Source organism: Camarhynchus parvulus, chromosome 5, assembly GCF_901933205.1.
Source record: "Camarhynchus parvulus chromosome 5, STF_HiC, whole genome shotgun sequence".
NCBI classification, from domain to species: domain Eukaryota; kingdom Metazoa; phylum Chordata; class Aves; order Passeriformes; family Thraupidae; genus Camarhynchus; species Camarhynchus parvulus.
In genome coordinates this window covers 59,388,143-59,413,170 of record NC_044575.1, presented here as the reverse complement: position 1 = coordinate 59,413,170, position 25,028 = coordinate 59,388,143, and the positions used below count along the sequence as shown (strand labels likewise).

At 56.2% G+C, this 25,028-nt stretch overlaps 2 protein-coding genes across 2 annotated transcripts; both read left to right on the top strand.

Moving 5' to 3' along the window:
• The first annotated feature begins 5,683 nt into the window (after positions 1-5,683).
• PTGDR (prostaglandin D2 receptor) lies at positions 5,684-10,097 on the top strand. The gene is made up of 2 exons (XM_030949946.1): positions 5,684-6,724; positions 9,825-10,097. Exons 1-2 carry the CDS (start codon positions 5,900-5,902, stop codon positions 10,095-10,097), a joined length of 1,098 nt encoding a protein of 365 aa, XP_030805806.1. The 5' UTR covers positions 5,684-5,899.
• A 6,957-nt stretch (positions 10,098-17,054) lies between these two features.
• Positions 17,055-22,178, top strand: PTGER2 (prostaglandin E receptor 2). Its single transcript, XM_030949945.1, has 2 exons — positions 17,055-17,896; positions 21,933-22,178. The coding sequence occupies exons 1-2, from the start codon at positions 17,063-17,065 to the stop codon at positions 22,176-22,178; spliced, it is 1,080 nt and encodes a 359-aa protein (XP_030805805.1). The 5' UTR covers positions 17,055-17,062.
• The last annotated feature ends 2,850 nt before the right edge of the window (positions 22,179-25,028 follow it).

The window sequence follows — 25,028 nt, the reverse complement described above, 5'->3', positions numbered from 1 at the left end:
GCCCGCTCGGGGCGGGGATGGTGCGGTCCCCGAGAGGAGCAAAAGTCCCCTCTGCTGGCGGCACCGCCACGGCCGGGATGGGGGGAGCGCTGGATGAGTTTATCCAATTAAATCGGGGGGTTTGGGCGTGTATGAGGCGCTCGGTGCATGTTCCCAGAAAAAAAACCAAAAAACTAAAAAAAAAAAGCCCCCAAAACCAACCAAAAAAAAATCAACAACCAAACAAACAAAAAAAAATCAAACAAGCAAAAAACCCCACCAAAAACCAAAAAACAAAGCAAAACAAAACCAAAAACGAACGAAAAAAACAAAAAATAAAACAACAAAAAAAAAACCCCAACAACGCAAAAAAACCAACCAAACAAAAAAGAACAAAAACCTAAAAACCCCCAAAAAACCAACCCAAAAAAAAAAACCAACAAAACACCCCAAAAACAATCAAAGAAAAAACCAACAAAAAAGGAAAAAAAACCCAAACAAAACAACAACAAACCAAAACCAAAAACCACAGAAACAAAATAAAAAATCAAAAAACCCAAAACACCCCAAAACACAATCAAAGAAAAAAACCCACCAAAACAACAAACCAAAAACAAAACAAAAAACCCCACAAAAAACCCTAAAACCAAAACAAAAAAGGAAAAACAAACAAAAACCCCCAACAAAACAAAACAGAAAAAAAATAAAACAACCCCCCCAAAAAAAAAAAACCCAAAAAAAACCCCCCAAAAATCCCTAAACCAATTAAAAACAAAACAAACAAACAAACAAAAAAAATTCAAACAAAAATACCAAAAAAACCCCAAATCCCCACTGTTCCAAGGGATGAAAAACCCCGGGGTTTCCCCAGAGTGAGGATTCCCCATCCTTGTGCCCCCATCCCTGGGTGCCACCCCGAGCTCTCAGCGCATCCTTTTGGCAACTCCTGCCCACGCCAGGGACCTGTGAATCCCCAAATCCCCAGATCCCCAAATCCCCAAATCCTCAAATCCCAGCGCCTGGAAAGAGTGAAAATCTGGAATCCTGTTCAGTCTGGGGGAAGCAGAGCTGGGGAAGGAGCCCGGGAGGGTCCCCGGGAAGGGGAGCGAGGCTGGGATGGGGCTGGAAGCACCAGGGAGAGGCTCCCAGAGCTCCCAGGCAAGGAAAAGGCTTTTCCCAGCCTGGGAATGTCCAGCAGGAGCTGCCAAAGCCTCGGTTCCAGCCCTCCAAAACCCTCCTCGGGCTCTAAATTAGGGTTTTCAGACACCAGGATAAACAGTTCCAAAGGGAGAGCTGAGCTGCGGGGAGAGAATCCCGTGCTCCTGACAAAGAGCAGGCGGGCACGGCTCCTCCGGGCAGCAGAGGCTCTGTGGGGAAAGCCAGGCTTGGAAAAAACTCAGCACGGCAGCAAGGCAGGAGCTCCTCACCAAAATCCGGCAGGGAGAAGCTGGAAGGAAAAGCCAGGCTTGGAAAAAACTTGGTACAGAAGTAAGGCAGGAGCTCCTCACCAAAATCTGGCAAGGAGAAGCTGGAAGGAAAAGCCAGGCTTGGAAAAACTCAGCACAGCAGCAGGGCAGGAGCTCCTCACCAAAATCTGGCAAGGAGAAGCTGGAAGGAAAAGCCAGGCTTGGAAAAAAATAGGTACAGAAGTAAGGCAGGAGCTCCTCACCAAAATCTGGCAGGGAGAAGCTGGAAGGAAAAGCCAGGCTTGGAAAAAAATAGGTACAGAAGTAAGGCAGGAGCTCCTCACCAAAATCTGGCAAGGAGAAGCTGGAAGGAAAAGCCAGGCTTGGAAAAAAATAGGTACAGAAGTAAGGCAGGAGCTCCTCACCAAAATCTGGCAAGGAAAAGCTGGAAGGAAAAGCCAGGCTTGGAAAAACTTGGTACAGAAGTAAGGCAGGAACTCCTCACCAAAATCTGGCAGGGAGAAGCTGGAAGGAGTCAAAAAGTTTTGGAAAAAAAATCCCCAAAAAACCAAACAACTAAAATTCCTTGTGGATGCTTCAAGTTTTTCCAGCTCCTCGTTTGTCTCTGGGTTTTGTGGCTGCTTTTTCTTCCGTTTTGGGTTGTTTTTATTCCGGTTTTTTTTTCCCCTCCTCCTCTCCTCCAGGAATGTGACCAGCCAGAAGAGGGTCACGTCGGAAGAGTGACGAACGCACGGGGCAGATTCGTCATCCGCGGCGATGAGACTTTCTCCAAATAATTTTCCCCTCTCCTAATAGCCGCAATTTATGCAAATGAACGCGAGGAAGAGCTAAATGGGGATTTGGTGGAAGCTGGCTGCCCACGCCCGGCTCTCTCCCGGCGGAGATGGAGGAGGGAGATGAGTCTGTGCTTACATTCCTGGCTGGACACCTCTCCCAGCCCTGAGCCTGGCTCCAGGCATCCATCCCTCTCCACAGGGAAGGATGGGCACTTGCTGGAACCCTGCATGCTGAGAATTTTAGATTTTCTGTGTTTAAAGGCACAGACCCTCAAGAGTGCAAGAAGGATCAGCCTCCCTAAAACTTCCATCTTGCTTCATATATATTATTACATTCTAAACCCTTAAACTCTAAGTTTTCCACTCTGTGATATCACACACTTCTATTCAAACCCCACACCCACAATCCCAGTTCTGCCATTCCATTTTGGAAGCTTCTCCACGGCCTCAGGTCAAATCCAGTGTTCTCTTGGGGGTCTGTGCCTTTGAACAGAGAAAGTCTGAAATTCTCAGCATCCAGGGTTCACTGTGCTTGGTGTGAAAAACGCCAATCACTTGTTTTCAAAATTCTAAAAGTTTAATAGTAATAAAATGGTTATAAAAATAGTAATACAATTAGAGTAATAATAATTTGGACAATTTGGATTAGGACAATATGAGACAATAGAAACAAAGAGTTATGGACACTCCGGGTACCTTTTCTGGGCAGCACGAGCCCGAGAAAGGCCCCACGTTAACAGAGGATTAACCCTTAAAAGCAACAGCCTGTTGCATATTCATACACCTCATCCATGATGCATAAATTCCATTCAAACACAGGATTCTGTCTGGTCTTCATCAACTTCTTCCTCCTAATCCTAACAGCGCCTTCGAGGTGGAAAGAAGTTCGAGGTGGAAAGAAGTTCGTTTCTTCTGATAAGAGAGCAATAAATTCTTTTCTCTGAAAGATTCAGGTGTCCTGTGGCTGCTATCTGGCGCGAGTGCCTCATTCCTTTCTTTAAAAAACCCCATTAACATAGTTCTTATTGTAACTACAAAAGTTACTGTTTTAATTACAAGACTACATCTATTATTAAAAATGTTAATACAGCACTACTAATCAATACATCAAAATACACATGGTAAATATCTGCCTAGAGCCATATGATATGCACTTTTCACACTGGCCATCCTCAGCAGCAGGGGAAGGAACCCAGACCAGTGGAATCATCCCCTGCCCACCTGCTCTGAACACCCCCAGCCTCACCTGCACTGGGTGGTGCCTCCTGTGCCTGCTCCCAGAGCATCAGAGCCACACTGGTGTCCCAAAAAGTCCCTTCTCCACCCCAGACTCTCCCCATGCAGCAGTGCAGGGTCAAGAGCAGCAGCACCTCCTGATCCTTTGGGGTTTCCAGCTGCTGCAACCCGGGGCAGCACCCACCCTCAGAAGGGGCTGGGTTTGGTCTCAGTTCTTCCTCCTCCTCCTGCCAAGTGTTGAATTGTCACTGACCTTGGCCTTGTGGTGGCTGTGAAGGGACTTTCCCGTGCTGGGGGAGCAGCCCAGCTCTGCATTCTCTTCCCCCTCAGAGCAGTGTGGGTGTGTGGGGGGGTCACAGCTCAGCCGGCAGCTGATCCCATCCCTGGGGTGGTCACAGAACCCAGAATGGTTTGGGTTGGAAAAGATCTCAAAGCCCACCCAGCTCCCACCCCCTGCCATGGCAGGGACACCTTCCACCATCCCAGGTTGCTCCAAGCCCTGTCCAGCCTGGCCTTGGACACTGCCCGGGATCCAGGGGCAGCCACAGCTGCACTGGGCACCCTGTGCCAGGGCCTCCTCCCTGGCATTTGCAGCATCACAGCAGGGCTGGCACCAGCTGCTCCAGGGATCAGGACAGGCATTGTGCTCCCACTGAATCAGCTCTCCAGAGGTGCTGGGCTCTCCTTCCCACCCTTCACCCTGGGGAAGAGCTGAGGGATCCCACCACACCTCCCTTCCCCCATTCCCTGCCGCTGGGATTCCCGCAGGGACCAGAGTGCAGGACCAGCTCAGGAAGGCACTGGGTGTTTTCCAGGAGCTATTTTGGAGGATATCACCCGGACTGCTTCCCAGGGCAGCCTGAATTTCCTCTCCCCTGGGGCCCCAGGCAGGAAGAGGCCTCTGGGTTCACGCTCAGCCCTAATGAGGGCAGCACTTCAACACCAACTGTGAGTGAGAGCTGAGCTGCAACGAGTTTATCTTGATTTCTTCCGGACCTGGGACTTTCCCTTGCACTGCCACAAACAGTCCCTGCCCTCACTGCTGGAGGAATCACAAGAACTACCACTAAAACCTGCCACGCTGATGTCTGGCCCCTCAAACCTCCCTTCCCGCTCCTGCTGTCATCTTGATACTCCCCTGTGCTTCGTGTACACTCATCCAGGGTAGCAAAGGGTGCTCTGAGAGCAGACAGGCACGGTTTCATGCTTATTCATCATCACACGCATCCTGCAAGGCGCTGTGCGTGTGTTTGCAGCCGTGGTGCTGCGGTCGGAGCTGCTTTTCCTGGAAGGAGCTCCAGGGGCTTCTCCCGGACTTTGCTGCTGGCACACAGGGGCACTGCCAGGGCCTGGGGGGTCAGAAACACGCGGGGCACCTGCGGGATGGGCTGCGGGCACACATGGCACCTGCTCATAGCCTAGAATGCCAGAATCGTTTGGCTTGGAAGGGATCTGAAGGATCACCCCGTTCCTGCTGCCGCGGGCAGGGACACTTTGCACTGCTTTGGCTTGTGTCCTGTGATACCCGCAGGGAATCAGCCCCAGCACCTCCCTGGGAATCAGCCCCGGCCCCCCTCTGTCCCATCCGGCCTTTCCCCTGGGCTCTGTCCCAGCCCTGGACCCTGTCACCCCTCCAGGGCTCTGTCCCATCCCCGGACCCTGTCACCCCTCCAGGAGCTCTGTCCCAGCCCCGGGCTCTTCACCCCTGCAAGGGTTCAGCCCCAGCCCCGGGCCCTGTCACCCCTCCAGGGGCTCTGTCCCAGCCCCGGGCCCTGTCACCCCCAGGGGGCCCGGCTCACCCCTCCAGGGCTCTGTCCCATCCCTGGACCCTGTCACCTTTCCCTGGGCTCTGTCCCAGCCCCGGGCCCTGTCACCCCTCCAGGGCTCTGTCCCCCTCTCCCGTCACTCCCCCGCCGTGCTCGGGCCCCGCTCCCGCCACCCCCCCGAGGCTCAGCCCTGTTCCCTTGCCGGCCCCCCCAGCCCGGGGGTTCAGCTCCGGCTCCCTCCCGTGCAGTGTCCGCTCGCAGAGCCCCTCGCCCTCACCCGGGCACTCACCCCGGCCCTTCCCCTCCCTCCGGCCGGGGGAGCAGCGCGGCCCCCCCGCCCCGCAGCCCAGCTCCGACGGCCGGGGCGGGCCGGGCGCCGAGAAGGGGCTGTCCCAGGGGCCGTGCCCGCTTGTACCGCGCCTCCTCCTCCTCCTCCTCCTCCCGCCTCCCTCTCTCCGCGGCGGGGGGACAGTCTCCACCGGCAGCCGCGGCGCGGTGCGGTGCGCTCCGTCCATCCCATCGCATCCCGCTGCGGGACATCCATCCCACCGCATCACATCCATCCCATCGCATCCATCCCATCGCATCACATCCATCCCATCGCATCCCCCCGGTGCGGTGCGGGCTTCAATCCCATCGACATTCCCCGCATCCCGGCGCGTCCCGAGGCGGAGCGGGGCATCCCCGGCAGCGCATCCCGGAGCGGGGCAATCCCATGGAGGCCGAGGGTTACCGCTGCCGCAGCAGCCGCCACATCGAGAGCGGCCAGTCGGCCGTGCCCAGCTCGGTGCTGTTCTCCGCCGGCCTTTTGGGGAACGTGCTGGCGCTGCTGCTGCTGGGCCAGCACCGCCGCCGCTCCCGCTCCTCGCCCGGGGGCCGTCCGCCGCGGGTCTCGGCTTTCTACGTGCTGGTGACAGCCCTGGCGGTCACCGACCTGCTGGGCAAGTGCCTGATCAGCCCCATGGTGCTGGCAGCCTACGCCTACAACCGCAGCCTCAGCCAGCTGGGGCCGGCCGTGCGCGGCGAGGAGCAGCCGGGGGTGCTGTGCCAGCTCTTCGCCTTCCTCATGGCTTTCTTCGGGCTGGCCCCCACGCTGCTGCTGCTGGCCATGGCTCTGGAGTGCTGGCTGTCCCTGGGACACCCCTATTTCTACCGGCGGCACCTGACCCGCCGCCTGGGCGCGGCGCTGGGGCCGGCGGCGGCGGGGCTGTGCGCGCTGTTCTGCGCGCTGCCGCTGCTGGGCTTCGGGGAGCCCATGCAGTACTGCCCGGGCACCTGGTGCTTCATCCGCATGGCCGGCGGCGGGGCGGGCCGCCTGGGCTTCCCCGTGCTCTACGCCAGCCTGATGGGCTTGCTGGTGCTGGCCATCGTGGCGTGCAACGTGAGCAGCATGCGGCAGCTGTACGGCATGGCCCGCAGGCAGCCCCGCCGCGGGGCGCCCCCCGCTCCCGCCGCCGCCCCGCGCATGGAGGAGCTCGATCACCTCGTCCTGCTGGCGCTCATGACCGTGCTCTTCACCGTCTGCTCCCTGCCGCTCATCGTGAGTAACGCCGGCAGAATCGCGCTGCCCCCGGCAGGGCGGGCGGGATGCTGTGGTGCTGGAATTTCCCCCCCACCAGCCCCTGGGACTGTGGGTGGCTGCTTTGGCCCCCCTCAAATGTTCATCACCCCAGGAGTTGGATGTTGCATTAATCCATTTGGAAGAATATCCCTTAGCACCATCCCCTCGCAGGGAGGTTGGATTGGTGATTTGTCCCATTTGGAACAGCCCCCCACCTTGTCCATGGGGGTCAGGCACGCTGGAATTTCCCCCCCACCAGCCCCAGCCCCTGGGAGCCTGGGTTTTTGCTTTGACCCCCCTCAATTTCTCATCACCCCACACCGCAGGGGTTGGTCATTGCATTAATCCATTTGGAAAAATGGATTGGTTGGATTGATGATTTGGCCCCTTTGGAACAGCCCCCCACCCTGTCCATGGGGGTCAGGCACGCTGGAATTTCCCCCCCACCAGCCCCTGCGAGCCTGGGTTGTTGCTTTGTCCCCCCTCAAACGCTCATCACCCCAGGGGTTGGATGTTGCATTAATCCATTAGGAAAAATATCCTTTCTCAGCACCATCTCCTCCTCGCAGGGAGGTTGGATTGGTGATTTGGCCCCCCTGGGATGGTCCCTGACCCTGAGCAGGGGGCTCAGGCTGTTGTTAAGGCACCCTGGAATATCCCCCCCACCAGCACCACTCAGTCCTGGAGAGGCCAGAGCTCTGATTTTGGGATAAACCCCGACACCACCACCAGCCCCTGGGGGCCAAGGCTTTGCCTCCTCCTAAATCCTCCCCCCCTCTGCCCACAGGGACCAGGTCAGTGCCTAAAACTCCTTGGAATAACCCCCCTACCCACCACCACCACCATTCCCAGGGGTCAGGGGTTGTTTAGGCCCCTTGGAATAAACTCTGGAGCCACCCCCCATCCTGGAGGTGCAGGGGGGATCATTGCTTTAGTCCCTTGTTTGTAACCCACCCCTGCCACCCTGCAGGATCCTCTCCAAGGGTCAGGTTATGACTTTAATCCCCATGGAATAAATCCTCCGTGGCTCCACTCTCCCATTCTGGGAGGTTTCCCACCCTTGACACAAGCAGCACATCCCCAGTCCTCAATTCATTTAAATTAATTAAAGAAATTAAATTTGTTTAATAACAAACAAACAAATAAATTTTAATTAAAGATTATCCTTTAACCCCCATGGAATAACCCCCCCCAGCACCATCACTCTGTGCCAGAGATTCTGGGTGGGGGGGGTCAGATAATTACTTTGTCCCCTCTCTGAGTGTCCCCCACCCCATCCCAGGGATCTGAATGTTGCTTTAACCCCCATGGAATAATGTCCACCACCCATCCTGGGATGGGGGAATTAATTCATTGTTTAATCCTCCTGGGATATCCCCAACAACCCCACCACCCTGTCCTGGGGCTTGATTTAGTGCTCAAATTTCCTGGGAATATTTGCCCCCCACCCCACTCTGTCCCAGGCAGGGCCATTCCATTGCCCCTCCCTGGAATACCCAATCCCAGCACCACATCCCCAGGGCTCAGCTCATTGTTTTAACCCCCTAAAACAACCCCCCATCATCAGCACTCTGTCCCAGAGGTGTTGGAGGGGCCAGTGAATTTTTCCAGTCCCACCCGAGTGTCCCCTCCCCATCCCAGGGATCAGTTGGCTGCTTTAACTCCACTGGAATTACACCCACCCCCACCCCATCACCACCCCTCTGTTCCTGAGGGTGCCCCTGAGGGGTTTAATGTTTGGGAGGGGGGTGTCAGTTCCTTGCATCAGATGCCTCAATAACCCCCCATCCCCACCCTTATAAACCCTTCAAAACCCCCATTCCCACCCTTATAAACCCTTAATAACCCCCCATCCCCATCCTTATCAACCCCTCAAAACCCCCATTCCCACCTTTATCAGACCCCTCAATAACCCCACATTCCCACCCCATCAGACCCTTTAAAACTCCCCAAATCCCACCCCTATCAGACCCTTCAAAATTCCCATTCCCACCCTTATCAGATGCCTCAATAACCACCCATCTCCATCCCTATCAAACCCCTCAATAACCCCCCATTTCCACCCCTTATCAGACCCTTCAATTGCCCCCCATTTCCACCCCTATCAGACCCTTCAAAACCCCCATCCCCACCCTTATCAACCCTTCAGAACCCCCCATTCCCACCCTTATCACCCCCTCAGTAACCCCCCAGCTCCACAGAGCTGCTGGGCAGATCCAGCTCCCTGTGATCCCCCCAAAATTCTCTCACTTCTTCCCCAGGGGTTGGAGCCCCCCGGCAGGAGGGACCCCTCTGTGCCCCCTTTGTCCCCCACTCCTGGGTGGGATCCTGCACTTCCCCCTTTCCATGGGTGGGATCCTGCACTTCCACCTTTCCATCACCCTCTGCAGGCAGAGCTGGGGCCACCCCAAAATCAGGGTGGGAGCTGTGCATGGGTGACAATTTCCACATCCTCTTCCTGTCACTTCTGGAGCCACCCCATGAGGCGTCAGCCGCCCACAGCCCTGGCACAGCTGGGCTCAAACTGGTTTTGTGCCCAACCCAGGCTGAATCCCTGCCGAGTTATCCAATGGATGGATCCCATTTCCATGGCAAGGGGATCAGCACAAGTGGGGTGGGGACAGAGCAGCACCTGCCAAGGCTGGATGATTCCTTCATCCATGAAGAAATCCTGGTCACTGGGACCACATTTCCACCTGTAACATCCTTGTGCTGACAGGATGTGCTATCCCTGAGCCAGGACCATCCCTGACCCAGCCCCACTCCCAGCTGGATCCACAACCCACAGTAACCCCCTCAGTAACCCCCCAGCTCCACCCCCGTGTCCCAAAGCTGCTGGGCAGATCCAGCTCCCTGTGACCCCCCCAAAATCCTCTCACTTCTTCCCCAGGGGTGGGAGACCCTGGCAGGAGGGACCCCTCTGTGCCCCCTTTGTCCCCTGATGCCATCCATGGGGTTAAAACTCCTTTTGCTACCCTGGGAATAATTTTACCCCCTCCACAGCAAGACCTCCCTTCATTCCCCTCTATTCCCTTCCCGAACTTTCTCCCACTTCCTGAATTTTTATTTTTTTGGCCAGATCCGTGCCTACATGGGCGCTTTCGCTGCCGATTTCAACGAGAACGCCGACCTGAGCGCGCTGCGCTTCCTCTCCGTCAACTCCATCGTGGACCCCTGGGTGTTCATCATCTTCCGCACCTCCGTCTTCCGCTCCTTCGTGCGCCGCGTCTGCCGCCGCCTGGGCTCCCGCAGAGCCTCCCTGCCCCGCAAGGGCTCCGGCGCTGCCGGTGACAGCCGCTTCTGTCCCCCGGGCTGCCGCAGGACAGCTCCGCCGCCGCCCGGCATCCCCTGAGCGCCGCGATGCTGCCGCAGACGCCGGCGGCTGCTGGCGAGGATGAGGAGCGAGCCTTCGGCCCCGCAGCGCTGCCCTGGAGCATGCCGAGGCGCCACAGGGCGGTGGCAGGGCGGGGACAGCGTCTAGCTCGCTGCGAGGGACGCTGTGAAGGGTTTCTGTGCCCTCCCCAGGTTGTGTTTTTGCCCCGGAGAGGATCTGGGATCTCCTGGGAGTTGGGAATATTCCGAGCAGCAGTGATTTGTGGAGGGTTTGGGGAGAGCCCGGCTCCAGGAAGGCAGAGGGGCTTTGGAGCGTGGGGGACACGCGGGGAGGAGAAGTGAGGGTGTGTCCCCGAGGAATAAAAGTGGCACAGTGTTTCATCACCTTGGCCTGTGCATGATCCCATTCCGTGCCAAGGAATGGGTTTGGGGTGTCCCCAGACTGGGTGAGGGGCAGGAGGGACTCAGAAATTCCAGCAGCATTTCCTGGTGTGAGGAGGAGCTGGATGAAGGTGGAATCCCTCCCTGGCACACCTGGAATCCCTGCCCAGGGTCTTCCCTATTCCCAAGGCAGGGCTGTGGCTTTGTCCGCCCTTATCGCGCTCTTCTCTGGAAAACTCCGAGCACTGATGTTGCATTTGTGCTCCTCAGCCGTACCTGTTGTGCTGTGATTATTTAAATTCAGTATTTATGGCTGTCCTGAGCCTTAATGAGAGCAGTAATTGAGAGAACACAGAGCCTCCCTGCGAGAGCGAGAGCGTGCAAGAGGGCAATCCTTTTAATGGCAGATCCATTTCCTCTCAACCACAGGTATTAACTGGATCTAATTTTTGCCTTAAGTGACCATTTAGGCCAAAAAAATGACGATGACCAACTGTTGAGTGCCCTTGGAGGAGACAGAGGGTATTTCTCTCCTCTGTTTAGCTAAGCCTTGCAAGGTGCAGCCGTGTTCCTGCCTGCTCTCACGTGATGTTTACTCTTGGTGTCAAACAGATTCTGCTTTTGAAGGAAAAAGATCTTGGAGTTTTTGGAGGTGACCTGCTGGGGCTGGCTCTGGCTGTTGCTCCCAGCTGGAGAAAAGGGCAGAGCTGTATTTGGGGGTGTTTTGGGGGCACCTGTGAGCTGCCAGCTGGGTGCCTCTCCTTGGGGTTTTCCGAGGAGAAAGAAGGAAACGAGGGTTGGTTCATGGATTGGTTTCATGTTACTGGCATGGTATTGACTTGGAGATGGCTCACGTGGGGCTGCAGAGTCAACAGCTCCCAGCCTGCTGCGTGGCTTTCCTGGGATCTGTTCCACTGCAGCCAGGTGAGATAACAGCCCTGGAAAGCTTTGTTGTGTCCCCCTAAACTGGGATCTCCTCCCCCAAAGAGATCCGGGCTCCGCTCGGGACAGACGGAGCAGGCACGGCCAGGCTGGGAGCGTTTGATGTGGGATCATGGAATGGTCACTGAGGTGGGATAAGATTCCCAAGCTGAGGGCATTCTGGGGGTGCAGGGCATCATCTGCCCCTGGTGCCTGGGAGGATTCACCCCAGGAGAGATCCCTGTCCCAGGCAGTTCCCTGCCCCACGACGTGTGTGTTTAGATCCCAGGGTAACCACCAGCCATGGAAATCAGCAATTAAACCAACACAAACCAAACCATTGTTCTTTATTAAGGTGCAAAAATAGACTCCCCCTGAGCCCTGAGACGATACAAACTCCTCATCACTGACCCCCCCGTGATTTTATCATCTCAGGGAATAAACCATGGAGCCACGAGTGACCCCCACCCATCCCTGCAGCATCCCCGCTCCCTGGCCGGGACCACACGTTTCCCAGTGACCTTGACACGCTCCCCTGGCTGGAGCAGCACTTTTAATCGGGATTCTGCCCTTCCTGCTGTGGGAACAGACTCGGAGTCTCCAGCCAGGCGCTGCCGCTGCCTCCGGGCGAGCCAAGCGGCCGCGGCCAGCGAGGTTTGGGCTCGGGGCTTGAACCTCCAGGAGGATCAATGCTCGCTCCCGGCTGCTCCCGGGGCTGCCGTGTCCCTGTCCTCGCCAGAGATGGCAGCACGTCCCCAGCCAGGAGGAGCCAGGAGCCCACGGGTGTTCTCCACCCCAAGCTGGTCCCTTGGGCAACGCATTTTTCAGTGCCTCAACATAGAATTCACAGAATCACAGAATACACAGAGTCACAGAATTCACACAATCACAGAATAATGAGGCTGGAAGAGACCTCTAAGATCATCGAGTCCAACCTGTGCCCTCACACCTCACCCAGACTGTAGCACCCAGTGCCATGTCCAGTCTTTTTTAAGCACATCCAGAGATGGTGATTCCACCGCCTCCCTGGGAAGAGCATCCCAGTGCTTTATTATTCTTTCTGTGAAAAAATTTTTTCCTAAAACACATACAGTTTGAGGCTTCAGGAGTTATGTCAAAGCTTAGATCCTCTCCTTACTCAGTCTGGGAATGATCTAAGTCAAAGGAAAATATAGATTAAATAAGGATTGAAATGAAAAATCCCGACAGCGCGCGGGTTGGTTGTAAATGTTGCTAAATAGGAGCCGAAAAAGCTCAGGGAGCTGCAGCTGAGGAGGGGAGAGCGGCTGTGGAGCCCTCGCTGATCCCCGATCGCATCCTCCCCCGGGCTCCTGCAGTGCTCACTCATTCATTCCCACGGGGACCCCTCCGTGCCCGGCCGGCCGCTCCCCAGGGCCGGACCTGGCGCTAATGGAGGCGATAAAGAGACAATAAAGAGATGATAAAGAGATGCTGCTCAGCTCCACACCAGCGATGCTCTTTGGGGGCTTTTTATGTCCCTGTCACCCCCCAGCACTGCCCTGTCCCACGCTGTCACAGCTGCCACCAGCATCACCTCTCCCCGCATCCCGCTCCTTTCCTGGACATAAATCACACTCAGGGTGTTGTTTTGTTGTTTTGGGTTTTTTTTCAGCTCATGAAATCCAGGCACAACTTTGCTCAAGCTCATTTCCCGACAAATTGTTTGTCTCTTTTTTTTTTTTTTTTTTTTTATTGCCTCCTGCATTTTTCAGCTGCTCTGCAAGCAGGGAGGCCGTGCCTGGGCAGGCAGCAGTGCCAGGGCTGCCAGCAGCCAGCCCAGGGGTGCCTTCCTCTGGATTTTAACCCATGCACCCAAAACCTGGCCCAGTGCTCAGCCCTGCTTGGCCAGGGTGGGGAGTGAGGCTGCTGGAAGCTCTGGAGCACCAGATAAGGGGTGGGAAGGTTTGGAAGAGAAGTGTTGTGTGGATTTGTTAAACACGAGTCAGGATGGGGGCTTGGTTCAGAAGGGGTGAAATCCACTCACCATGAACAGGTTTGGTTCAAAAAGGGATGAAATCCACTCACTCACCACAAACAGGGTTGGTTCAAAAGGGATGGAATCCACTCACCACAAACAGGTTTGGTTCAAAAAGGGATGGAATCCACTCACCACAAACAGGGTTGGTTCAAAAGGGATGAAATCCACTCACCATAAACAGGGTTGGTTCAAAAGGGATGAAATCCACTCACCATGAACAGGTTTGGTTCAAAAAGGGATGGAATCCACTCACCACAAACAGGTTTGGTTCAAAAGGGATGGAATCCACTCACCATAAACAGGTTTGGTTCAAAAGGGATGGAATCCACTCACCATGAACAGGTTTGGTTCAAAAAGGGATGGAATCCACTCACCACAAACAGGTTTGGTTCAAAAGGGATGGAATCCACTCACCACAAACAGGTTTGGTTCAAAAGGGATGGAATCCACTCGCCATAAACAGGTTTGGTTCAAAAAGGGATGGAATCCACTCACACTCACAGGAGGACTGGACTCCTCCATGTCCCTGGTGCCAGAGCCACCCTTTAAACTCCACCAGGGATGGAGCAGGATCCCAACACCCTCCCCAGCCACAGGCAGCAAACTCCAGAGGCTGAGCCCTCTCTATGAAGCTCATGAACTTTCCTACAAGACCAGAGTGTTTTCTCCAACTGGGCCAAGCCTGGAAATCTTCTTGTAGGGAAAACAATGCAAACAAACCTTGAGAGGAAACACTGAGGGGCTGGAGTGTGTCCAGGGAAGGGAATGGAGATGGGGAAGGGGCTGGAGCACCAGGAGAGGCTGAGGGAGCTGGGAAGGGGCTGCAGAATCCCTGAGGAGCTAAGGAGGCTCAGGGGGCCCTTGTGGCTCTGCACAGCTCCTGCCAGGAGGGCACAGCCAGGTCAGGCTCTGCTCCAGGGAACAGGGACAGGACAAGGAGAAACAGCCACAAGCTGCACCAGGAGAGGTTTATGTTGGATATTGGAGAAAATTTCTCTGCTCAGGGCAGTGGTGGAGCCCCCATCCCTGGAGGGATTTAAAAAGTGTGTGGATGTGGCACTTGGGGACAGGGGTCAGTGGTGGCCTTGGCAGTGCTGGGGGAATGGTTGGACTGGATGTCTTAAAGGACTTTTCCAACTTAAATAATTCTAGGATTTGATATGGCCCTCGCTAGAGGCAGGACTTGAGCTAAACATGGAAGCAAGGGGAAGAAAACAAACACTTCCCAAGGCAGGACAGATTGTACCAAGCAGCCTGTTCCTGGTTTCCAGCACACAAGGGGGAATGAAAAAAAAAAAAAAAACCAACAAAAGCCCAGCAATTTTCCTATTATTGCAGAAAAATCCCATCAGAGACAACTGTCAGTGGAGAAGCCTGAAGCCCCAGAAGGGTATTTAAGGCTCCATTAGGCTGCCAGGAAAATGAGCTCCAGAAGAAGCCAAAACCCCTTCCTGAGCTGTGACACGGCGCGCCAGAAAGGAGTGGGAGGCTGGGAAAAGCCTTGGAGCACCCTACAGGGTGCCTGCTGCTCGGAAAAGGCTCTGGATGGGCACTCTGCAGCTGCCTGCATGGATCAGGGCAGCATTCAGCCCCAGCTGAGCTTGTGGGAGGCACAAAGGGGAGCTGAATGTGCCAGGGTGCCACCCGACCCTCTGGAATCAAGCAGGATGGATCCCAGCTACAGATGTGTCCCTGTGCTGGGGTGCTCTGCTGGATCAGGACTGGAAGCTGGGCTGAAAGAGCTCCTGGGACGTGTTTTCCTGGCGGTGAGGTGGTCTGGGATGGCTACAACATCATCCCCTCAGTCCCACCCATGGATCTGACCATGGGAGCAGAGCTGGGGCTGCGGCTTTGCCGCCTCACCCTCAGCTCTCTGAGGAGTCCTTGGGGCTGTGTGAGAGCAGAAAGCAAAGCCAGGCCTGGGAGTGGCCCCTCCGAGATGGAGGTGCTGTCACAAACCGCAGCTCCCCCGGCCCTGGAGTTTGTTGTGCCCCAAGTTTCCTTTGCGAAGTTCCTGTTACAAAAGCGTGGGTTCTAAAATAACAGCCCAAGCCACCGGTGGGGCTGCAACCTGCTGTGTGTCCCTGCTGGAGTCCGTCCAGCTGCTGAGGTGCAGGGAGTCAATGAAAAATTAAATTGTTACAGCTCTTGGGACAGCCCCAGGAACACAGGAGTGAAAAGGTTTTTTATTCTGGAATTTACCTGTCAAGAAATAAAGGCAGCTTGAGTGAGGGCTGGTGTCCTGAAGGATGGAGGGGGCATCTGAGGCCACTGGGATGGAGCCTGTGGATTTCCCAGCCCTGGATGTGCTGCTGGTTGGATGAGCTTGGAGCAGCCTGGGATAGTGGAAGGTGCCCATGGCAGAGGGTGGGACAGGATGGGCTTTAAGGACAGGCTGCACCCCCTTGGGGACCTCCTTGGCATGTAGGAGAAGGGGACAATGGGGAAATGGTCTGGTGCCAGCCATGGGGCAGGGAGTTCTCCCTGGGCTCCTCTGGAGCAGTGGGAATTGCCCTGCACAGCCTGGGCTCAGCTGGGCTCTGAGCTAAGGGGGTTTTGGGGTTCTGGAGCCAGCACCGGGACCGGCTGTGCCTTGGGGCTCTCAGGCCAGACTGGAGCTGGCCCAGGGCACCCCCGGGAATCTCTGACCACCGAGGGGCTCCTGGAGGGCGCTGAGATTCGGGATTAGCCCCGGGACAGGCTGTGACTCCATGCCATTCCAGGAGCCACACCGCGACTGCTGGAGCAGGGCCGGGATCGGCCCTGAGAGCTGCTCCCGGTCTGGCATGAACTGCCCGTGCCTCGGGGCTCCTGGACCGGCACCGGGGCTCCTGGACCGGCACCGGGACGGATCGTAAGAGACGCTCCCGGTCGGGCAGCGGGGCAGGGCGTGCCGGAGCCGGGGCTGGGTCACACCGGGACTGTCCCAGCGATCCCGGGGCCGCCCCAGCACTCCCGGCCCGGCACTGGGGCTCTCGGACCCGTGCCGGGACTGGCCGCGTCCGGGACTCCCAGACCAGTACCAGGACTGTCGGACCGCACCGGGACTGGCTCTGTCCGAGGCTCCCACACCGGTACCGGCACTGGCCGTGTCCGGGGCTCTCACATCGGTACCGGGACTGTTGGACCGCACTGGGACTCGCCGTGTCCGAGGCTCCCACGCCGGTACCGAGACTCTCAGACTCGCACTGTCACTGGCTGTGTCTGGGGCTTCCACACCGGTACCGGGACTCCCAGACCCGCACCAGGACTGACCGCGTCCGGGGCTCTCAGACCAGTACCGGGACTCAGACCCGCACGGGACTCCCTGTGTCCGGGGCTCTCAGACCGGTACCAGGACTCTCAGACCAGTACCGGCACTGGCCGTGTCGGAGGCTCCCACACCGGTACCGGGACTGTCGGACCGCACCGGCACTCCCCGTGTCCGGGCCTCTCACACAGGTACCAGGACTCTCAGACCAGTACCGGCACTGCCCGTGTCGGAGGCTCCCACACCGGTACCGGGACTCTCGGTCCGGCCAGGCTCGGTCCGTGCGCGTTCCCCGCCTCCGCTCCGTCCATCCCCGTGAGCGCTGGCCCGGGGTCCCGGGGCGGTGCCGGGGGCGGTGGGAGGACGGGGCGGTGCCGTCGGGGCGGGCGGTGCCGGGGCCGGGGCCGGCAGCGCAGTCGGGCGTGCGGCGGCGATGAACAGGACGGGCCGGGCGGACGGGAGCGCCGGGGAAGCGCTGCCGGCCGGGGCTCGCCCGCTGGTCAGCGCGCTCATGTTCTCGGCCGGGCTCCTGGGCAACCTGCTGGCGCTGGGGCTGCTGCTGCGCGGCCGCCGCGGGGCCCGGCAGCGCCCGCCCGCGCTGTTCCACGTCCTGGTGCTGGCGCTGGTGGTCACCGACCTGCTGGGCACCTGCTCCGTCAGCCCCTTGGTGCTGGCTTCCTACCACCAAAACCTCACCCTGACCAGCCTGGCCCGCGGAGGGCACCTCTGCCTCTACTTCGGCTTCGCCATGAGCTTCTTCGGCCTCGCCACCATGCTCATCCTCTTCACCATGGCGCTGGAGCGCTGCCTGGCCCTGGGGCGACCCTACTTCTACGAGCGCTTCCTGAGCCCCCGCACGGGCTTGGTGGCCCTGCCGGCCATCTACGCCTTCTCGGCCGCCTTGTGCTCGCTGCCGCTGCTGGGCTTCGGGCGCTACGTGCAGTACTGCCCCGGCACCTGGTGCTTCATCCAGATGCACCTGGAGCCGCACCGCGGCCACGGGCTGGACGTCACCTTCTCGCTGCTCTACGCCACGCTGCTCCTCTTCCTCATCGTGGCCGTGCTGCTGTGCAACCTGAGCGTGATGGCGAACCTGGCCCGCATGCACCGCCGCGGGCAGAGGAGCCGCAGGCTGGCCGCCCCCGAGCAGCCCCGCGGCGCCACGGGCTGCGGCCGCCGCATGTTCTCCATGGCCGAGGAGATCGACCACCTCCTGCTGCTCTCCATCATGACCATCACCTTCGTCATCTGCTCCCTGCCCTTCACGGTGAGTGGCGCTGGTTGTCTCCTCTGCCCAGCACTCGCTTTTCTGTCCTGGCCTTTGTAAAGGTTCCCCCAACTCTGCTGGCCAGACCTCGAGGGTTGGGGTGAAAGCTTGGGAGAGCCCAGCTCAGCCATGAGCTTGGCAATTTGCACATCACTGGGGAGTGGGGGAATCACTCCCTGTGTCCCCAGAGCCAGGAGGAGGATGGGGTGCTGGAATCACGGGGGGCAGGAGCATGAAATGGCAGGAACGTGGTGTGGCAGGAGGGTGGTGTGACAGGAGAATGGGGTGGCCAAAGAATGGGGTGGCAGGAGAATGGAATGGCAGGAGGATGGGGTGGCAGGAGGATGGGGTGACAGGAGGATGGGGTGACAGGAGGATGGGGTGGCAGGAGGATGGGGTGGCCAGAGAATGGAGTGGCAGGAGGATGGAGTGGTGGAAAGATGAAGTGGCAGGAGAATAGGGTGGCAGGAGGATGGAGTGACAGAGGATGGGGTGGCAGGAGGATGGTCTAACAGGAGAATGGGGTGGCAGGAGGATGGGGTGGCAGGAGGATGATGTGGCAGGAGCAGAGGTGCCCTCCCACCCCACAGAGGCTCCAAGGCCAGGCCGTGTGGCTCAGGCGGGTTTCCCTGGACCACACATCATCACTGAGATTCCCAGGACCCAGGAACTCGTGCTAGAGGTGTGAGTGATGGCAAAACAACCAATTACACTTCTAGAGGGGGGATGAAGTAGCTGCCCTGGGCTGGAGGCAGTGGATATCCATGCTGGGCGGGATGAGTTATCCCAGATTTCTGCGGATGGAGCTGGAGATGTGGGAGGCTGTGCTCACCTCTCTGTCAGACAGAGGTTTCTGCTCCTTTGCAGCAGCGCTGAGGCGCTGGCACAGAGCTGGGAGATTTCTGGGAACAGAGATCTGGCACAGCAGCCACAGCACGTGTCATCCCAAGGGACATCCCCACGTCCTGTGCCCCATCCATGCACGAGGCTGCCAGCAGAAATCCGGGATCAAGACAGCCAAGTGAAGAAGTGGAGAGAGCGAGTGCCCTGCCTCTGTCCGGGCTCTCCCCTCCCAGGGGCCACTTTCCATCCATCCAGGTGCTTTTCCACCACGAGCATTGGTGGTGCCCAGGTGTGTGAGCCCCCCAGGGCAGGAGGTCATTTGGTCCCTGAAGAAGTGACCCCAGCAAGGCTGGGAGCACAGCCAGTGCTAATTTCACACTCTTGGTGTTAAATAGATCCTACCTTCCCTTCATCCTCCCTTGCGTTTCCTAAGGGACAAGGAAATAACCACAGGATACAGCCGAGCCAGGGTTTTAGAACAAAGAAATAATATTCAGATGCTCGTGACCATCCCAGGAGCCTCAACGCCCTGAGAGACTCCAGCTCCTGACCATGAACCCACAGATGATGGACAGCCCTTCCCGTGTCCCAAAAAAGCCCTGGGCTGGCTGCTGTGGTCAGGAGGAGCGGAACCCCTCGGTGGGGACACGTGGGCAGGGCCCTGTGAGCGTGCTGGGGGCAGAGGGGCTGGGAAAGCAGCGCTGGCCGGGCCCCCATGGGCCCTGTGGTGGCAGATACGGCCTTATCCAGAGCCAGCTTCCCTTTTCCCACCGCCCCGCTCCCATGTGGGGCCGCGCTTGGCAGCGGCTCAAACCCAGCCGCCTCCTTGGGGTGACACTTTCTCTCCTGTCCCCCGCTGCCCACAGCTCCTCCCAGGGGGAGCCCAGGCACACACAAACCCCTCAGGCCAGGAATTCCTCCCCAAAACCCGCCAGAGCTTGGAAATGCTGCGTGCGGTGGCATCCCGGGGTGGTACCCGGCGGATGCCAGGCGGGGCAGGGATGCTCCAGGGATGCTGCCCAGCCCCATCCCTGCGTGTGCCCAGCCCGGAGCGAGGGGGTGGCGAGTGACCCGAATGAGTAAGGAGTGCTGAGTCACCTTCCAGGAAGCCCCGCGGGCTGGGATGAGTCGGCAGGGCAGGAAGGAGCGGCGGGGTCGGCAGCGCTCATCCTGCTCATCCTCTCCCTCCGTGTCCCACGGTTCTCGTGCCGTGTGGTCTCGAGGTGAGAGACGCCAGAGACACCACTTCCTGCAGCAGCTCGGGTCTAACTGTGCCTCTGAACGAGGCAGAGCACGGGGCTGGCTTGCATTTAAAGTTCATTTAAACCCACGTGTCGTGGGAACGTGCCTTGAGCTGTTTGATTTTTCAGCATCAGTCTCGTTACATGGTTATGACAATGGGAAGATGCCATCAACTCACATCCCAGAACTTAATGTTACAACTTACTTCAAAAGTTTTTTGACTAATCCCACAAAGCACAAACATATTGACAGCAGTTCTATCCAGCCACTGTAAGCACAGGTACCTTTGGTTAAAACAATGCTTGCTTATTTCAAATACAACACCTGCTTGTAAGCCTTCAAACACAATGCACAGAGCTCCATTATTAAGCTTAAAACTTCCTAATATCTCGCTAGATAAACTTTTCTGTAGCTTAGGGAGTTATTCTAGACAAGCATTAATACACAGACCATTGTTCTATTTGTCCTCGCTTTTCTACTTTTTAAATAATTTTTCTGCTGACCAATCTCATGGCTGCTGCTTAGCTCCAATCACAGTTCTACTGCCTTTTGCAGCTTTCCCAAAACCCTCTGATTTTGTACATCCCCACACCACAGAGTCAGCAAATTTGCTGTGACAGCCTGAACCGCTCCAAAAGAGCTGCCTGGGGGGCAGAACTTGGGAGCCCAAACTCGGGATTGTTTCTCCCTGTGATTTCTCCCTGGTTGAGGGAGGTGATTGTGAGACCCCCCTGCAGTGCTGTGTCCAGCTCTGGGGTCATTCCAGCACAGCAAAGACCTGGAACTGTTGGAGTGAGTCCAGAGGAGGCACCAAGTTGATGGAAGGGATGGAGCAGCTCTGCTGGGAGAATTGGGATTGCTCACCCCGGAAAAGAGAAGGATTTGGGGTCACCTAATTATGACCTTGCAGTACTCAAAAGGAATTTTAGAGAAGATGGAGAGAGACTCTTTACAAAAAAGCCTGGAGTGACAGGATCAGGGAGAAATTGATTCAGAGAGGACAGAGAGGAGGTTTAGATGGAAAATTGGGAAAAAAATTCTTTACTGTGAAAGTGGTGAGGCCCTGATACAGGTTGTCCAGAGAAGCTGTGGCTGGAAGGGTTCCAGACCAGGTTGGATGCAACTCCTCCAGGCAGCACTGACAGAACCAGAGGACACAGCCTGAAGCTGTGCCTAGGGAAATAAAGGTTGGATATCAGGAAGAAGTTTTTTACAGAAAGGGTGATAAAGTTCTGGAATGGCTGCCCGGGGAAGTGGTGGAGTCCCCATCCCTGGGTGTGTTTAACAAAGCCTGGATGTGGCACTGGGTGCCAGGGCTGAGCTGAGCTGTTGGGGCTGGGTTGGACTCCATGATCCTGAAAGTCTCTTCCAACCCAGTGATTCTGTGAATTCTGTGATTCTGTCATTCTGTGATTCTGTCATTCTGTCATTCTGTCATTCTGTGATTCTGTTCATTCTATGATCTTGTGAATTCTGTGAATTCTGTGAATTCTATGATTCTGTTCATTCTGTGATTCTGTGAATTCTGTCATTCTGTGGTTCTGTGATTCTATGGATTCTGTGAATTTTGTGATTCTGTGAGTTCTGTGAATTCTCTCATTCTGTGATCCTGTGAATTCTGTGATCCTGTCAATTCTGTGATTCTGTCAATTCTGTGAATTCTGTGAATTCTGTGAATTCTGTCATTCTGTAAATTCTATGATTCTGTGAATTCCGTAAATTCTATCATTCTGTGAATTCTGTCATTCTGTGATTCTGCCAATTCTGTGAATTCTGTGATTTCTGTGAATTCTGTGAATTCTGTGAATTCTGTGATCTGAATTCTGTCATTCTGTGATCCTGTGAATTCTGTCCATTCCGTGGATGTGCCTTGGCCGAGCCCGGCCTAGCAGAACAACAAGAGAGTGAAACGAGGCCGTTTTTAACCTCCTTTCCCCCGCTGATTTCACAGATCCGTGCCTACGTGAACAAGTTCAGCCAGGCAGAGGATGACCACGGGTGGGACCTGCTGGCCCTGCGTTTCCTGTCCATCAACCCCATCGTGGATCCCTGGGTGTTTGCCATCCTGCGGCCGCCCGTGCTGCGCCTCATGCGCTCCGTGCTCTGCTGCCAGGTCACCCCCACGGCCCCGGACAGCCAGGCCGTGTCCTCTGCTGTGACAAAGCTGCCAGCACGGCCACACCTCTGTGGGCAGTAGATCCAGGAGGATCCAGCCTCCTGATGGGCAGTTCTGGGCCCCTCACTTTGGCAAGGATGTTGTGATGCTGGAGAGCGTCCGGAGGAGGCAACGAGGCTGGAGAGGGGTTGGAACACAAACCCTGTGAGGAATGACTGAGGGAGCTGGGGGTGCTCAGCCTGGAGAAAAGGAGACTCAGGGGCTGCCCCATCACTCTGCACAGCTCCTGAAAGGTGCCTGTGCTCAGCTGGGGCTGGGCTCTGTCTCCAGGAACTGACACAGCCAGAGCTCACAGCCTCGAGCTGTGCCAAGGGAAATACAGGCTGGATATCAGGGAAAAGATTTTACAGAAATGTGATAAAGTTCTGGAATGTTCTGCCCAGGGAGGTGGTGGAGTCCCCATCCCTGGGTGTGTTTAACAAAGCCTGGATGTGGCACTGGGTGTCAGGGCTGAGCTGAGCTGGTGGGGCTGGGTTGGACTCCATGATCCTGAAGGTCTCTCCCAACCTGGTCGTTCTGTGAATTCTGTGATTCTGTGAAGCTCTGCCTTAGGGCTCACCCCATGGCTGCTGCAGCCTGGGCCAGCTGAGGGTGGCTCAGGTGTCACCTGGGAAGTCACTGCAGGCTCTCACAGGGACAAAAGTGCAGCAGGACAAGGCTGGTGAGTCCCTGGGTGCTGCTGGCATCCATAGGGCTGGAGGAAGGCTCAGCCCTTCTGGGGAGGGTTGGGGATGAAGCCTGGGGGGTTTTGTTGTAACAAAAAGCTGGGGGGTGTTGGGAAGCAGAGGTTCCTGCTGGTGTGCTTCCCAGCAAGGTCTCTGTGGGTTTTAGGGATGCAGGCAGGGCTACAGCTCCTGGAGATGGGGCTGGGTGGCTGCCAACACCCATCTGTGTCCCCAGATCCATAAGGATTGGGAAGGAGGGGAAGGGAGCAGTGTGTCCTCAAAAAATCCTCGTTATTTTAGGCTGGCTGCCTAAAGAAATGCACTTTTTCAGGGCCAGGTCTGGGTGCTCATGTCTGTCTGTCTGTCTGTCTGTGCCACACCCCTGAGATTTTAGGCACTGGTGGGTCCCTGAGGGGCACCAAAGTACTAAAAAAGCCAAATTTTGGTACTTCCCTGGCGCTGTGATGGAGCAGAGCAGCCCCTCCTCAGCACTCATTTGGAAATTCCCTTTGCCCCACGACTTTTACAAGAGCCAACAAAGGGAATAAAGAGCCTGACCAGGGAATGGCCACAGCCATGAGCTTCACCCACATCCAGGGTGGTGCTGCTGGGGTTCGGGTTTGTCCTTGATTGGGATGAATATTTATTTAAAATAAAACAACAACAACAAAAAAAATCAATAAAAGCAAAAAACCAACTGCAAAACCATCCAGGTTTTGAAGTTGGGCAGCATCCTTCAACACCACTATTTTGTTTTTCTGGGATTCCTCGTGCTCTTTGGGACTCCAGGATGGTTCCCACTGGGATGAGGAGCACCCAACTCCACATCCCAAGGCCACCAGTGCCGTTAGGAATTTTCTTGTGGCTCCCATTTGAGCAGCATCCAACACACCCAGTGGCATTTGTGCAATTCCCAGCGTGGAATTTCATTTGGGAGCTGCAGCTCTGCTCAGGGAGCCCAAAAGTGCCGAGATTTGGGGCTTTTCCGTGGTTTGTGAGTCGAGGTGATGTTAAAAAAAAAAAAAAAAAAGAGTTATTATTTAAATATTTAAATAATAAATGTGTCTCAAAGGAGGCTGCTGAATCATGTGTGGGCTTGTGCTTGTGATGCTCCTCAGGGTCGATCAGGCTCCTGGAGGAAATGTGTTGGATGTGGGATGAAACCACGGGAATGGGGGGAGAAGGCAGCAGGAGAGGCTGGCAGGGGGAAGTGGGTGCCTCCAATTTCCTAAAAAGTGGCAATAAAATGCATTTTACAGATGTAGAATGACATTTTTTTGAACAGAACTACAGAATTTCCTCCCCATCTCTGAGCTCTTCCCTCAAACCTGCCTGTCCCACAGCCAGGGAGAGGCGGGCAAAGCTCCCACCTGTTATCAAAACACCACCCCCAAAAATACCCACCCTAAAAAAAGGCAGGATTGAGGTCACTTCTGTCAGGCAGCCAATGTCCACAGGAAGTCTCCTGGCCTCCCAAATGTGTGTGGGCAGATGTCAGGCAGGGGCTGCTCTTGCTCAAATGAGTTTTTGGCAGCACCCCGTGGCTGGGGGACTTTGGGGGGTGTGGAATTTTAGGGATAGGGTTTCCAGATGTGCCTGCCCATGGGGGTGAAGCTGGGGTGCTCCCCACGCCCATGGAATGTTCCTGGTGCCAACCTTGGGAACCCAAATTTGGCACCATCCCACCAAGCACTGGCAGGGCACAGTTGTCCCTTCCCAAATGATTCCCTCAGCAGGAGGAAAAACACATTCTGGGCTCAGTTTTGGAGCTCCCATCATGGCTCAGGGTGTGCTCAGCTGGAAAAGGAGCCAAAAATCTTTGGGAAGAGCCTTTGGGTCCTTGAGCTTTATTTATCTGGATGGTCATGACCTGGTTGCTCACGCTGGAATTTCAGGACCAGTTGCCTAATTCTCCTCTAAGCCAGAGGGAATGGCTGCCTGGAGTGCAAAAGATAGAAAGAAATTTTTTTTAAAAAATGGGAAAAATGTTGGAAATGGCAAGGAGGTCGCATCCTGCAGGAATGTGACAGGGTGGGAGGAGAGCCCAGCAGGAGCTGTGGCACAGCCCAGAGGCAGGATTCTCCCAGAATCCAAGGATTCACTCCTGCCAGCCCCCAGCTCCTCTGCTGACCACTAATTAGCAGCTGCTGTTTTTTTTTTGGAGGTTTATGGCTCCTCATGAGGAAATTCAGGGCTGGGAGAGAAC

Bases quoted from the DNA above. Each gene is read 5' to 3' on its own strand.
- PTGDR (XM_030949946.1), top strand. From the start codon at position 5,900: ATGGAGGCCGAGGGTTACCGCTGCCGCAGCAGCCGCCACATCGAGAGC. The intron at 6,725-9,824 runs GTGAGTAACGCC...TTTTTTGGCCAG, and splicing joins TCTGCTCCCTGCCGCTCATC to ATCCGTGCCTACATGGGCGC.
- PTGER2 (XM_030949945.1), top strand. From the start codon at position 17,063: ATGAACAGGACGGGCCGGGCGGACGGGAGCGCCGGGGAAGCGCTGCCG. The intron at 17,897-21,932 runs GTGAGTGGCGCT...CTGATTTCACAG, and splicing joins TCTGCTCCCTGCCCTTCACG to ATCCGTGCCTACGTGAACAA.